This window comes from Myzus persicae, unplaced genomic scaffold, assembly GCF_001856785.1.
Source record: "Myzus persicae strain clone G006 unplaced genomic scaffold, MPER_G0061.0, whole genome shotgun sequence".
In the NCBI taxonomy this organism is placed as follows: Eukaryota; Metazoa; Arthropoda; class Insecta; order Hemiptera; family Aphididae; genus Myzus; species Myzus persicae.
In genome coordinates, this window is record NW_019100807.1 from 15706 (window position 1) to 29090 (window position 13385).

At 33.9% G+C, this 13385-nt stretch overlaps 4 protein-coding genes and 1 pseudogene across 4 annotated transcripts; 4 read left to right on the forward strand and 1 right to left on the reverse strand.

The window, feature by feature from the left end:
• Positions 1–1372: 1372 nt before the first annotated feature.
• LOC111026210 lies at positions 1373–6616 on the reverse strand (annotated as a pseudogene).
• Positions 6617–6801: 185 nt separating this feature from the next.
• On the forward strand, positions 6802–7433 carry LOC111026214 (death-associated inhibitor of apoptosis 1-like). The gene has a single exon (XM_022304245.1). The coding sequence runs from the start codon at positions 6886–6888 to the stop codon at positions 7285–7287; it is 402 nt and encodes a 133-aa protein (XP_022159937.1). The 5' UTR covers positions 6802–6885; the 3' UTR covers positions 7288–7433.
• Positions 7434–8107: 674 nt separating this feature from the next.
• LOC111026211 lies at positions 8108–9988 on the forward strand. The gene has a single exon (XM_022304241.1). The coding sequence runs from the start codon at positions 8108–8110 to the stop codon at positions 9986–9988; it is 1881 nt and encodes a 626-aa protein (XP_022159933.1).
• A 180-nt stretch (positions 9989–10168) lies between these two features.
• Positions 10169–11458, forward strand: LOC111026212. The gene has a single exon (XM_022304242.1). The coding sequence runs from the start codon at positions 10169–10171 to the stop codon at positions 11456–11458; it is 1290 nt and encodes a 429-aa protein (XP_022159934.1).
• A 39-nt stretch (positions 11459–11497) lies between these two features.
• LOC111026213 lies at positions 11498–13003 on the forward strand. The gene is made up of 2 exons (XM_022304244.1): positions 11498–11850; positions 11929–13003. Exons 1-2 carry the CDS (start codon positions 11498–11500, stop codon positions 13001–13003), a joined length of 1428 nt encoding a protein of 475 aa, XP_022159936.1.
• Positions 13004–13385: the final 382 nt, after the last annotated feature.

Here is a 13385-nt window from a genome sequence, read left to right on the forward strand (position 1 = left end):
ATAGGAATAGAAGGCTAAAGGTAAATTATAAATAAATTAAGGTAAATTCAGTGCATATTAATGTTTATGGGAATAAAACATTGTTTTATGATACTCTGTATAATTTAAAAAAATTAACTACCCATGTAAATTTATTCTTGTTTGTAAAGTACCTATAGTTGATTATTTAAAAAAAAAATACAATATTTAGGAACAGATAATAGTTTATTAAACATGATTTGAACAAAAATAATTTACTGTTAATAATTTAATATATTCTAATTATTAAGAGAAAATCTGTATTACACAGAGGACAACGCTGTCTGCTAAGCTGAGATGCACAATTTTCACACATGACCTTATGGCCACAGGGTACAGGTGCATGAGTTGCCAAACTCTCAAAACATATAATACAGAGATTTTCGTTGGGTAATACACGATATTGTTCTATGTTCTCAGACACTTGAACAAATGGAATTTCTTCTGCTTCTTCAAAGCGCCTCCGAATATTCTCCCAAATTCGTATTTACAAATCTTCAGGTACAATAAAATCATTTTCATATACAAAAGATTATAAAATAATATAAGTTAGTCTATTTTTTCTGGATATATTTTGTCAGCTAAATTTATTTCAAGACATTTCATTATTATTTAAAAAAAAAAATAACAAGAATGGGCGAGTTAATGTTATTAAACTAGGTATTTTAAGTCATAAGTTAAATTAAATGATGAAAATACTAAATAGTTAGTTGTTATAAATAATTCATCATGTTAAAGAGTTATTTTAGGTAACATGATTTCATCCCATTAGGAAGGTATGCATTAATGCATTCATAAATTATTCTCAATATGTTTGTTTTGACTACACACCTTCACTATTGTCCTGATTTGGAGCGTTTACAATGTTTACATGTTCAACAATTGAATTTTCTACAATCTCAAGTTCTTGTTCATCTAAATTTTTTTGAAATAATAGATCAAGCAAAATAATTTTAGTTAAATTTCTAAATATTATGAATTTATGAGTTTTAAGCACACACTGATATTTATGTAGAATGACACACCTTCTAAGACTTCAGCAATGGGAACATTAACGACTGGACCAATATCTAATACCTCAGGTTCTTCAAATAAAACTAAAATGTTATCAATTTAAATATATAAACATATAAATTAGAAAAATAAAACAATACATGCAAGTGTACAATTTGTTAAGTTTTTTTCTTAAATTTACAAGCCTTAGGTTTAAAACGACCACATTTGCATTAAATGACTATCCCTTATCCCCTTGGAAATAAATCTTCTAACAAAATCTTTTTCTTAATCATTACATATTATATCTAAAATTTATTGAATACTATTACCAAGATTAGGCAATTGCTCAACGGGTGGATCATCTTCACTAATGTAATCTAAAAATGTATGTACAATCATATTTAAAATATTAACATATTATTCAAGTGTAGAGTATACCTAGTTTAACTTACCAATAATGTCTACAAATCTAGCCCAATTACCTTCTCTTAAGAGATAACCATCAACAACATGTGAGCATTGAAATAAAAATTCTTTCCTGGTAATAAGTCTTAGGGACAGTTTGTCAGTAGCCATTTGTATACGCTTTGAGTTAAGAATATATTTATATTTTGTGGATCTTGTTACTTGCATACCCATGGTTAGTTGATTGATTACTATGTGTTGGGTTTTACTGCAATCACTCAGATGACCTTAAGATAAGATAATAGAACATTCTAGGTATAATAATTCCATAATATATTATAAAGGTTCTTTTTTAAATGATCCAGTGAATATTTGAAAAATAAAAATTATCAGTTTTTTATATAAAATAGTATACAAATTCTAAAAAAAAACTGTATGAAAGACATTTGTTTTATATAATGCGTTCTAAAAAAAAAACCAAACAATACTTTTAAAAATATAGACTGGGAACACTTAAAAAAATATTAAATTATTAACCTAGCAGTTTCCATAAATTCGGATGACACACTTGAAGTTTATCTTTCATCCTTCCGTGAAAACATTCAATATTATTGTTTGTGAGTCTAGGTTGATTGTATACAGAAAATGAGTTTGGTCCAGTTCGAATCATCCAATGACTAAGACAAAATAAAAGTTTATTAAATTATTTAAACTATATATTTAGTCATTACATTAATATACTTACTTGGTAAAATAGTTGAAAAATCTTCTCAGGTCAACATTATTTAATCTAGCATGGCTTGTAATATCTTGAAATCCCAATTCTATTTCATTTATGGGAAGCAATGCAAGTACCATAACCATTTTAATACACATTTTAGCAGTCTTGTTGTTTTTTTTATGTATTCTGGGTAACTTAAACGTTTAATATTTTTCCATAAGCTCTAATTAATAAATAAAAATAAATAGTTGTATTTTAGGCATATTAATTCTAATAAATATGTACTTATACCTGTATAAAATGGAACTAACACGACAGGAAAGTAGCATTGGGATAAAAATTTGCAAATGCATTTTTCAATCCAATTTCAAAATCAGTCATTATGACAGACGGTTGAATGTTTGGAAAAATGGTTTTAAAACGATTTATAACTTTTTGGTAAGCCTCCTGTGTTTTGCTTTCCATTAAGACATAGAACATTGGGATTGACTAAAAATTGTAAACCCATCTAACACAATATTAATAATATAGGGCCTCTGCTTTAAGAAATGGCAATCTAAGTTAGGCCAATTTAAAATATACTTACGTGAATTTGTAAAATCATATGTATTATAAATAACTGTTGGCACTTTGGCATAGATAGGACAACCTTAAAGGTCGCGTCAGTATGCAACTCTGTACTCCCATTTAATACAACTTTGTTAACAACTTCTGGACAAGCAAACATGACATGGCACTTTCCAAAGTCATCGACTATGTACCCCTGGTAAAATTAATGGTCATTACATTAAATTAACCTTTTCAGACCCCAGGGGCACTATAGTGTACCTTACTTTTAATAATTCATTACGTAGCATCTTGCCAACATATTAGTTCGAACAAGCGAGAATTTTATTTTAGTATACATATAACCCGATATAAACCCGATATAAATAGTATTAGAAAGAATAACAACCGATAAAAATGATATTTATAACTTAATTCTAGATATAATATCGATAATTACATTTCTACGATGATTTATTGCTTATCTGTTATATTGCACTTGATAAGACCAACGGTATTTTTTTTCCTGGTAGTGAAGTTAGTAACGAATCTATACAAACGTTTTTCGTTATCATGAATACAATCTTACGAGTTTTATATCAGTTAATATGGAGGTACACTATCGTGTACGCTAGGCCTCCATGATATAAAAAAAAACATGTGATACATGATAATTCTATTTTTATTTCGTGTTATATCATTACCGCGTTTATATCGTTTATAGAAATAATTACCATATAAAGGTTTTATTTTGTGTATTGCTTTGTTATAATAAAATAATATATAATCAAAATGTCAAAATTACGGTCTTCTGACATTTTATCGATACTTTATGATTCGGAAATTGATAATTCATCTGGTGATGAAATTGACGACTTTCCACACGAAGAGTTAGATAATCTTTTGGTGGAGTTTGCTTCAAGTGACATTGAAGAAGCCATCGAAGAAGATGATGACAGTATTATAATACAAACAAATAAAAAAGACATAAAATGGGTAAGCCTGCCATTTAATCCACCGATTTTAAAATTAGATAGTTTAGATGACACAGTTCCTAGTCTTATAAAAACGCCAATGCAATATTTTTTAGAATATTTTGATAAAAATTATTTTGAACAAATTTCTTATTTCACTAATTTATACGCAATCCAAAAATCTCAAACAAGGTTTAAGCCAACTTCTGCTGATGAAATTAAAATTGTAATCGGTATTCATATTATAATGGGATCGCTGAAGCTTCCTCGTGTCCGTATGTACTGGGAAAAAGATACTCGCGTACCTCTTGTTGCAGATAATATGACAAGAGATCGTTTTTTTTCAATTCGATCAAATATTCATTTTATTGATAATATGACAATACCACCAGGCAATAAAGATGTTTTTATAAAAATTCGACCACTATACGATACAATTCAAAAAAAATGTAATTCTCTTCCTATGGAGAGGAATATTTGCATTGACGAACAAATGGTCCCTTTTAAGGGCCATTTATCAATAAAACAATATATAAGAAATAAACCTAACCCGTGGGGTATTAAAATTTTTGTGTTATGTGGCGAAGGTGGCATTGTATACGACTTTGTGCTATATCAAGGTGCTAATACCGAAATTGATTCACAAGTTCAAAAACAATTTGGTCAAGGTCCAGGAGTCGTATTACATCTTTGCAAAATCGTTAAAAAAAATAAACATTTTCTTTACTTCGACAATTATTTTTCATCATTCAATCTTTTTGAACGTTTGCAGCAAATAGGTATTTGTGCCGCTGGTACGATACGTGTTAATCGGTTTGCAAAACCACCAATACTTTCGGATAAAAACTTGGCAAAAATTGGAAGAGGGACTACTTTTGAAGTTCGTTCTGATGTACCTAGTTGTAATATAGGTCTTGTACAATGGTNTAAGCTCTAATTAATAAATAAAAATAAATAGTTGTATTTTAGGCATATTAATTCTAATAAATATGTACTTATACCTGTATAAAATGGAACTAACACGACAGGAAAGTAGCATTGGGATAAAAATTTGCAAATGCATTTTTCAATCCAATTTCAAAATCAGTCATTATGACAGACGGTTGAATGTTTGGAAAAATGGTTTTAAAACGATTTATAACTTTTTGGTAAGCCTCCTGTGTTTTGCTTTCCATTAAGACATAGAACATTGGGATTGACTAAAAATTGTAAACCCATCTAACACAATATTAATAATATAGGGCCTCTGCTTTAAGATATGGCAATCTAAGTTAGGCCAATTTAAAATATACTTACGTGAATTTGTAAAATCATATGTATTATAAATAACTGTTGGCACTTTGGCATAGATAGGACAACCTTAAAGGTCGCGTCAGTATGCAACTCTGTACTCCCATTTAATACAACTTTGTTAACAACTTCTGGACAAGCAAACATGACATGGCACTTTCCAAAGTCATCGACTATGTACCCCTGGTAAAATTAATGGTCATTACATTAAATTAAATTGTGCTGAGCATCTAATATTTCTCCAAGTGCCAGTAATGTTGCAGGCAATGCTGGAATATTTTTGCGTCTAGCCAATCTCATTGACACCTCAGCAGTTGGCCAGTGATACATAGTAGCTCCATTTGGATCACTAGCAAATGAATAAAAAAGTTGAACTTCTGGTTAAACATGTTATAACATTATAAAGTATAACTAGATACATGTAGTTAAGTTGTTTTAAAATAATAAATTAATTATTGGTAGAACTGTGTATTTAATTATATCAAATTGAATAAAATATATACCACTAATTTTACTTATAAAAAAGCAAACTTTGCAGAGAGTAGGATAAATTCTGTATATTATTTATAACTGGAACAGAAAATTATTGTATACCTAGTTATGAAAGGAACGTTTAAACTTTTAGGGAAGCTATGGATTAAACTCTTTAGGACACACTTTGGTCTGTGGGTGGGTGTCTATTTGTTGGTGTTGTACGGCCTTCTAATAACTCTATATTAGTCACAAGAAACCATAGAGAAAGGGAATTGTAAAAAGTGTGTTTTCAATATGGTCTCTTAAATTGTATTGAATTACAATAAATTATTATTAGTTAAGGAAAATTATTAGATTTAATAATTGAAAACGTATTAACATAATTGATGTCTTCTTGGTCGTAAATTATCCTTAAAAGAGTGGTTTCATTTACAGCTCTCTCCATTAGTTTTTTACGGATGTTGGATATTTCAGACTTATTATTTGGATTTGGATCATGAGTGTGAGTGTTCCGACCTAATACAAAAGTTCCATCTATTTTTCTTTTTAACGTGGCTTTGCAAGACACATTTGGACTGGATCAGATATAATAACTAAATCATTAATAATTAATAAGTAATAAATTACCATCATTCAAATTATATACCATATTATTTTAAATGAAAATATTAACTTACTGAACACCGTTTTTAGAGCCGTTAGCTTAGTAGTAAAATTCACAGTGTTTCATTTTAAATGTTTATTAAATTTGACATTGAAACAATAAAACTAGAAATAATTTAAGCGGAAGAGTAAATATTATGTCAATTGCCAAGCTGGAATTAAAAATATAATATAATCTCCAACATGGGATTATCGGAATAATATGTTGTATAAAATATTGTATGTTTACTTACTGTTGACTATTTATAATATTTGTCTTATTTTTCATTCATTATTTATAGTTTTCACTATTTTAGGAATATACAGTGCAATACCTAATTTATTGTCCAAACAACTGCCTGCTTATCTCGCCACACTGTCGAATTTTGACTAAGCGTTATCAACTTTTCACTATCATTTGGCCGATTTCGAAAAATGATCTTATTTTTTTTATTTTTTAGCCATTTTTGACAATTGTTGAGCCCTTTTTGCTTCCTTTATATTTTATTCGCCTAGCTCAGTAGTATGTGTTTGGGGAGTTTGGCTCCATTTTTACAGGGAGATGAAAAAAAATCAAAAGAACAAATTACCCTTACAGTGCATCCAATCTCCCTGTAATTTCAAAACAAAAATTTAAATGTTTAACCAGTTACATTATTAATTGCCAGACATGATGTTAAATAATACATAATTAATTTAAAATATTTAGTTAGTTTTTAATGAACCGTTGATCAATCAAGTTGTGTTTTATTTTTTATTTTTCCGACAAATTATCTTATTGATTTTTACGATTAAATATTTTCAGTTTTATCAAAAACCATGAATTTACAGAAATTTTCAATCGATTTTCCATCTTTAGTTTATTTGGTGCGAAATAATTCATATCCAGTCTATTCAGATTCTACAACATTTTTATCGAGATTAAAATCATATAATTCTTTTCCATCCACTTCGTGTCAAAATAAATATACATTATCTGAATCTGGTTTCAGATATACAGGAGTAGGAGATATAGTTGAATGTTTTTTCTGTGGACTTGTTTTACAAAAATGGACAAATGATGACATACCGTGGGTTGAACATGCAAAATGGAATCCTAAATGTATATTTGTTTTACTATGTAAGGGAAATGAATTTATAGAAAATGTAAAAAACGAATATGTAAAAGCAGGTCATGTTTGCGATTGTAATGAGTCTAAATCATATGACACCACTTGTTAGTTTACTTACATTAATTATATTTAAAAATTTTGTGCACGCATTACGAAATAAATATTGAATTTATAGACTTAAATGTGTTTGTATTTGATTTTATACCCTGTGAACTTGTTGTCTAGTGAAATAACGCGTCATGTTTTAATTGAATATTCTGGGTTTNTATTATATTTTATTCGGGTCATAAGGGGGGCCACACATTAATGATTTATATTATATCTTTTTTTTGAACTGTATTATCGTGTTGCTGGGATTCTAATATAGTTACATTATTATTGATTTCGTGAATTATACAGCAACTAATTATTTACTTGAACGTGTTACCTTTTATTATTAATTTTTAAGCACACACTCACACAAATACACACTTACACACACACCACACACTAGCACTCTTCGGTCTTGCTCGGCGACCCCGTCCACTTCCTTTGAGTCGCTATACACATATACACACATTTACACAGGTCGGTCGGTGTGTGAGTACCGCGCGAAGTATTTAAGGTGACCGGGCGGCACGGCCTATTATTGTTTCGTATCCGGCCCGTACATTTTGGTGACCTCGACGTGATCATATATTTATATCTGTGTGAGTATTATCTTTAATTTACGGACGCTATATGCGTTGAATTAATTGCCCTTGTCGTTGGATTTAAATAATATTTTTTTTTTTTTTTAATTATTATTTTCAATAAATTTATTGATTATCAATTTTAGGAGTTTGATCATGTCAGTCGGAGTAATTATAATTTGATAAAAACTGTTATTATTGTTGTCGTTTGGGCGTTTTGCATATTTAAACACTTGTTTTTGAAGTTATCAGGACAACATGGTTCTTGATGACAATGATAGGAAGGTCTTAAGCGATTTGCGAAGAAAAAGGGGGGTAGTCAAGGCATCCCTGACGCGTATTCGCACGTTTGTTCAGAGCTTTAGACCGACAGTGGATGCGATAACATTATTAGAATTCAGACAAGAACAATTACCTGAAGTCAACCGTAAATTTGATGACATTCAGTCTCAGATTGAGCTTATTGATATTGATAATGCTGCAGAGATTGATAAAGATAGAGAGGAGTTTGAGAATGATTATTTTGCAATTAGATCGGAAATGCAAGAATTAATCAACGCAGAAAAAAGTCATAACTCATCTATTCAAAATAATACCATGAATTCCATGCCCATGCAAAGAGCTCGGTTGGCACCATTGACCCTACCAAAATTTGATGGTAACATCCAGGAGTGGGAATCCTATTTTGATTGCTTTAAGGGTATGGTGCACAACGAAGATGCTTACCCACCAGCTCAAAAATTTTCGTATTTGAGATCTTCGCTTTCTGGTGCAGCATTGGATGTGATCAAGGCAATTCCAATGACTGAGAAAAACTATTCTGTAGCAATTAAAAGATTACAGCAACGATTCGAAAACAGGAGTATGGTAATACAATCTCACATTCGTGCTATACTGGATTTTAAACAAGTAGAGTCCGCTGTTGCCAATGATCTGCAGGCACTGCACTCTAATATTGTCGCACAGGTCGCAGCACTAGAAGCGCTAGGACAGCCGGTAGATATGTGGGACGCATGGTTAGTGACAGTTTTGCTTAGAAAAGTTGACCGTGGAACATGTCATGAATGGCAAATACGGCGTACAAACAATGAACTGCCAAAGTATAAGGAATTAGAGGAATTCCTGGCTAGTCGTTGCATAGCTTTTGAAAATTCGGAAACATGGGACAATAGCAATAATGGAACCAAAAAAAAGTGGACGAATCCGCATGCCGGAAAAAGACTTACGTTAGCAGCAACAGAAGTCAAGTCTGCAAAATGTCCTTGCTGTAATCAAATTCATAAACTATATCACTGTGAAAAGTTTAAAGAACTTAAACAAGGTGACCGGTTCAATATTGTAAGAAGTGCTCGTTTGTGTTTTAACTGTTTGAGTCCTTACCATATGGCTCCGTCTTGTCAATCGACCTCCGTTTGTCAGCACTGCAAGAATAGACACGATACATTATTGCATAATGGAAAGTTCGGTCAAGGTGAGGCATCAAAGCAGTATAGCAATGAAGATGAAGATCCACAAACTTCTTCTGCTCCTCCAGATAAGCGACAGTCATCAGTGCATTCGTGTCTTGCAGCAAAGCCAACAGACACGCATGTTTTTCTTTCAACCGCCATAGTACAAGTGCCTGATAGTCGTGGTATTATGCGCGACACAAGAGCGGTATTAGATAGTGGGTCGATGGTGAATTTTATTTCGAGAGGTCTGTTAAATGTCCTGCAACTCAACACTCAAAAAACAAGGTTGCCAATTCGAGGAGTGGGAGCTAGTCAAGTTCAGTCTGTAGCGAAGGTAGAAATAAGTTTGAATTCTAAGATCACAAACTACAAAATAATTTTGCCATGCTTTGTGTTACCAACTGTTGTGAGTGAACTCCCAGCATGTAATGCACCAACAAGAAATTGGAACATTCCCTTTGAGCTAAGATGTAAACTGGCAGATCCCAAGTTTGATAAAGCTGGGTCAGTTGATCTCTTAATTGGAGCTGGGATATTTTATGAGTTACTAGAAGCTGAGCGCGTGGCTTTGGGAATCGGAAACCTCAGTTTACAAGACACGAAACTTGGTTGGATTGTCACAGGCGGGCTTGAAGTTACTTGTCTTCTAGGCATTAATTCTCTTGGAGAAACAATGGAAAGTGACTAGAAGGCAATACTTGCAGATGAGCAACAATATGGAAAAGGATCAAAGGCAAATCGAAGGTGTGAAGAAGAAGAAGAAACTCTCCAGCATTTCAAGAAGTCGGTTAAGCGAAGTGAAGATGGTCGCTTTGTTCTGCGTTTACCAACCAAGCCAGAGACGCAAAACTTAGGTGACAGTTTAGCGATGGCAACTTCAAGGTTCATTAATATTGAAAGAAGGCTTCAGCGAGATGAACAGTTACGAGTGGAGTATGTAAAATTCATGAAGGAGTACCTTGATATGGGGCATATGCGAGAAGTGACGACCCAGGAAGAATTGTTTAAAAAGGGATACTATTTACCACATCGACCGGTGCTGAAGTCTTCGAGTCTTACAACCAAGACACGAGTAGTCTTCGATGGTTCAGCAAGAACTACATCCGGATTGGCACTAAATGATGTACTCATGCGTGGGCCTACAGTCCAAGAAGATATTTTCTCAATTCTAGTTAGGTTTCGGAAACATCAGTACGTAATCACGGCTGATATTGAAAAAATGTTTCAGCAAATAATGATAGCGCCAGAAGATCGTCACTTACAAAGAATACTTTGGCGTGCAAATCCAAGTGAAATGCTCCGAACCTACAATCTGTTGACAATTACATATGGTACGACACCCGCATCCTTTATGGCCACGCAATGTTTAGTTACGCTTGCTAAAGACATAGAAAAGGAGAATCCAAAGGTGGCGGAAGTAATAAACAGGGACTTTTACATGGATGATCTTATGACAGGTTGTGATACGGTAGAAGAATGTATGCAGTTACAAAGGCATATAACCGTGATTTTGGAATCTGCAAAACTACCATTGAGAAAGTGGTGTTCGAATTCTCATTTGATCATTGCCAACATAAGTGTGAACCAAAAGGATCCTTTTTTCGCTTTAAATCTAGGTGATGAGGATACTGTTAAGTCTTTAGGGCTATGCTGGCAACCAGCACCTGATCAGTTCAAGTTTAATATTTCGATTCCTTTAGATAAAGTAGCACTGACAAAGCGAAAGTTGCTATCAGAACTAAATAGGGTGTTCGATCCTTTGGGATTCTTGGGTCCTGTCCTCATCAAAGGCAAGATTTTTCTTCAACATCTCTGGCAGCAAAAAATAGATTGGGATGCACCACTACAGTCAGATATTCAAGAAAAATGGAGAAGTTACTACTCTGGACTAGAGTTACTTAAGGAACTTTCTATTCATCGTAAGTGCAAGTTCCAATCTGGTGACCAATTTGAAGTGCATGAATTTTGTGATGCGTCAATGGAAGCTTACGGAGCGTGCATATACATACGGAGTTCAGATCATCAAGGCATATGGCACGCACGCTTGCTTTGTTCGAAAACTAGAGTAGCACCACTCAAGTCAACAACAATTCCAAGACTAGAGCTAAGCGGAGCACTTCTCTTAGCTCAGTTAGCAGCTAAGGTAGCAGACTCTTGAAGCATAAAGTGTGAAACTATTCATTTGTGGACGGATTCAATGATAGTTTTGGGGTGGCTCAACAGCCATTCATCACGATTAAAGACGTTTGTAGCTAATCGTGTTAGTCAAACTTTAGAGATAACAAGAGCTAAACAGTGGCATCATGTACCAACAAATGAAAATCCAGCCGACGTACTTTCCCGAGGAGCAACAGCGCAAGAGTTGCAAGAGGCAGATGGTTGGTGGTTTGGGCCACATTGGCTATCAAACGATACAGAATCGAGGAGCAAGGCAACTGATCTTGAACAGATACCAGAAGAAGCACTACCAGAGCTTAGAACTATGCAATTGAGTCTGGTTGTAGTACAGCGAAAAAATGTATTGCTAGATAAGCATTCAGAATGGAAGAAGTTAATTCGCGCAACGGCTTGGATTTTGAAATTTATTGAATTCTTAAAATTTAAAAAATGTACGAAAAAGGTGATTAGGTATCTAACAGTATCAGATCTTAAAAAGGCAGAACAATGGTTGGCAAGATGTGCTCAAAAGGATGAATTTGTAGCAGAATTTAAAGCGCTAACTATTGGTAAGGAACTGCCAAATAACAGTAAGATACGAGGACTATACCCATTTCTCAGTACAGACAATCTAATTGTGGTCGGAGGAAGATTACATCATGCATCGCTTTCGGATGAACAAAAGCATCCTATAGTTTTACCGTTTGGTCATAAGGTCACGCAGCTAATTTTTATATACTATCATGAAATACTGCTGCATGGAGGACCCCAGTTGTTGTTATCAGAAGTAAGACTTCGATTTTGGCCTGTAAAGGGTAGAATGCGTTACGTTACGTGTGTTCGAGCCAAGCCTAAATTTCAAAACCCGATTATGGCTACCTTGCCAAGTACCAGAGTACGGCCTGCCAGACCATTTGCGACAACAGGAGTTGATTTTGCGGGACCCTTGGATGTTCGAAGTGGTATACGCCGTGTCACAAGCATAAAGACATGGATTGCAGTTTTTGTGTGTCTAGCTACTAGAGCAATACATTTGGAGCCAGTGGTTGGTCTTACAAGTAATGCCTTTTTTGCGGCGCTGCGACGGTTTATGGCACGAAGAGGTAAATGTTCAAAAATATATAGTGACAATGCAACAAACTTTGTGGGTGTTCAGCGAGAATTATCAACCTATCTGCGAGGTGTCGATGCAAGTGTAGCCAAAGAAGGAATAGATTGGCATTTTAACCCTCCAGCAGCACCACATTTCGGTGGAATTTGGGAGAGTGCCGTGAAAAGTGCAAAGCACCATCTGACTAGAGTAGTTAAGGATGCTAGGCTCACGTTAGAGGAGCTAGGGACTTTACTCTGTCAAATTGAGGCATGTTTGAACTCTCGCCCATTGACCCCGTTAAGTTCCCATCCACTAGACTTAGAGCCCATAACACCAGCACATTTTTTAATTGGGGGACCATTACTCCTGGTCCCAGAAACTGATTTATCGAATGAAAATATCAGCACATTGCGAAAATGGAGATATGTGCAGGCCTTGATGCAGACGTTCTAGAAAAGGTGGTCAAAGGAATATTTACCACAGCTTCAAGTTCGAGGCCGTTGGTTAGCTCAAACTCAGCAAATGAAAATTGGAGATATTGTTATCATCAAAGAAGAATGTGCGCCTCCAGGGAAATGGAAATTAGGAAAAATACTAAAGACACATCCGGGTAGTGATGGGATTGTGCGAGTAGTTACATTGAAGACATCAAATGGTAATGAACTGAAGCGACCAGTTGTCAAACTATGCCGTTTACCAGTAGAAGAAAATGACCCAAATTTCGAAAATCATAATTTTCAAAGGGGGGAGGATGTTTGCGCCGCCGCTGATACTCGCGTTTGATAATTGCCGTTTAATTATTTTTATTAATGCCTCCGCACTACCACACCGCACC

Coding starts and splice junctions, on each gene's coding strand:
- LOC111026212 (XM_022304242.1), top strand. CDS start 10,169: ATGGCAACTTCAAGGTTCATTAATATTGAAAGAAGGCTTCAGCGAGAT.
- LOC111026213 (XM_022304244.1), top strand. CDS start 11,498: ATGATAGTTTTGGGGTGGCTCAACAGCCATTCATCACGATTAAAGACG. Junction 11,851..11,928: donor AAGCATTCAGAATGGAAGAA/GTTAATTCGCGC, acceptor AAAGGTGATTAG/GTATCTAACAGTATCAGATC.
- LOC111026211 (XM_022304241.1), top strand. CDS start 8,108: ATGGTTCTTGATGACAATGATAGGAAGGTCTTAAGCGATTTGCGAAGA.
- LOC111026214 (XM_022304245.1), top strand. CDS start 6,886: ATGAATTTACAGAAATTTTCAATCGATTTTCCATCTTTAGTTTATTTG.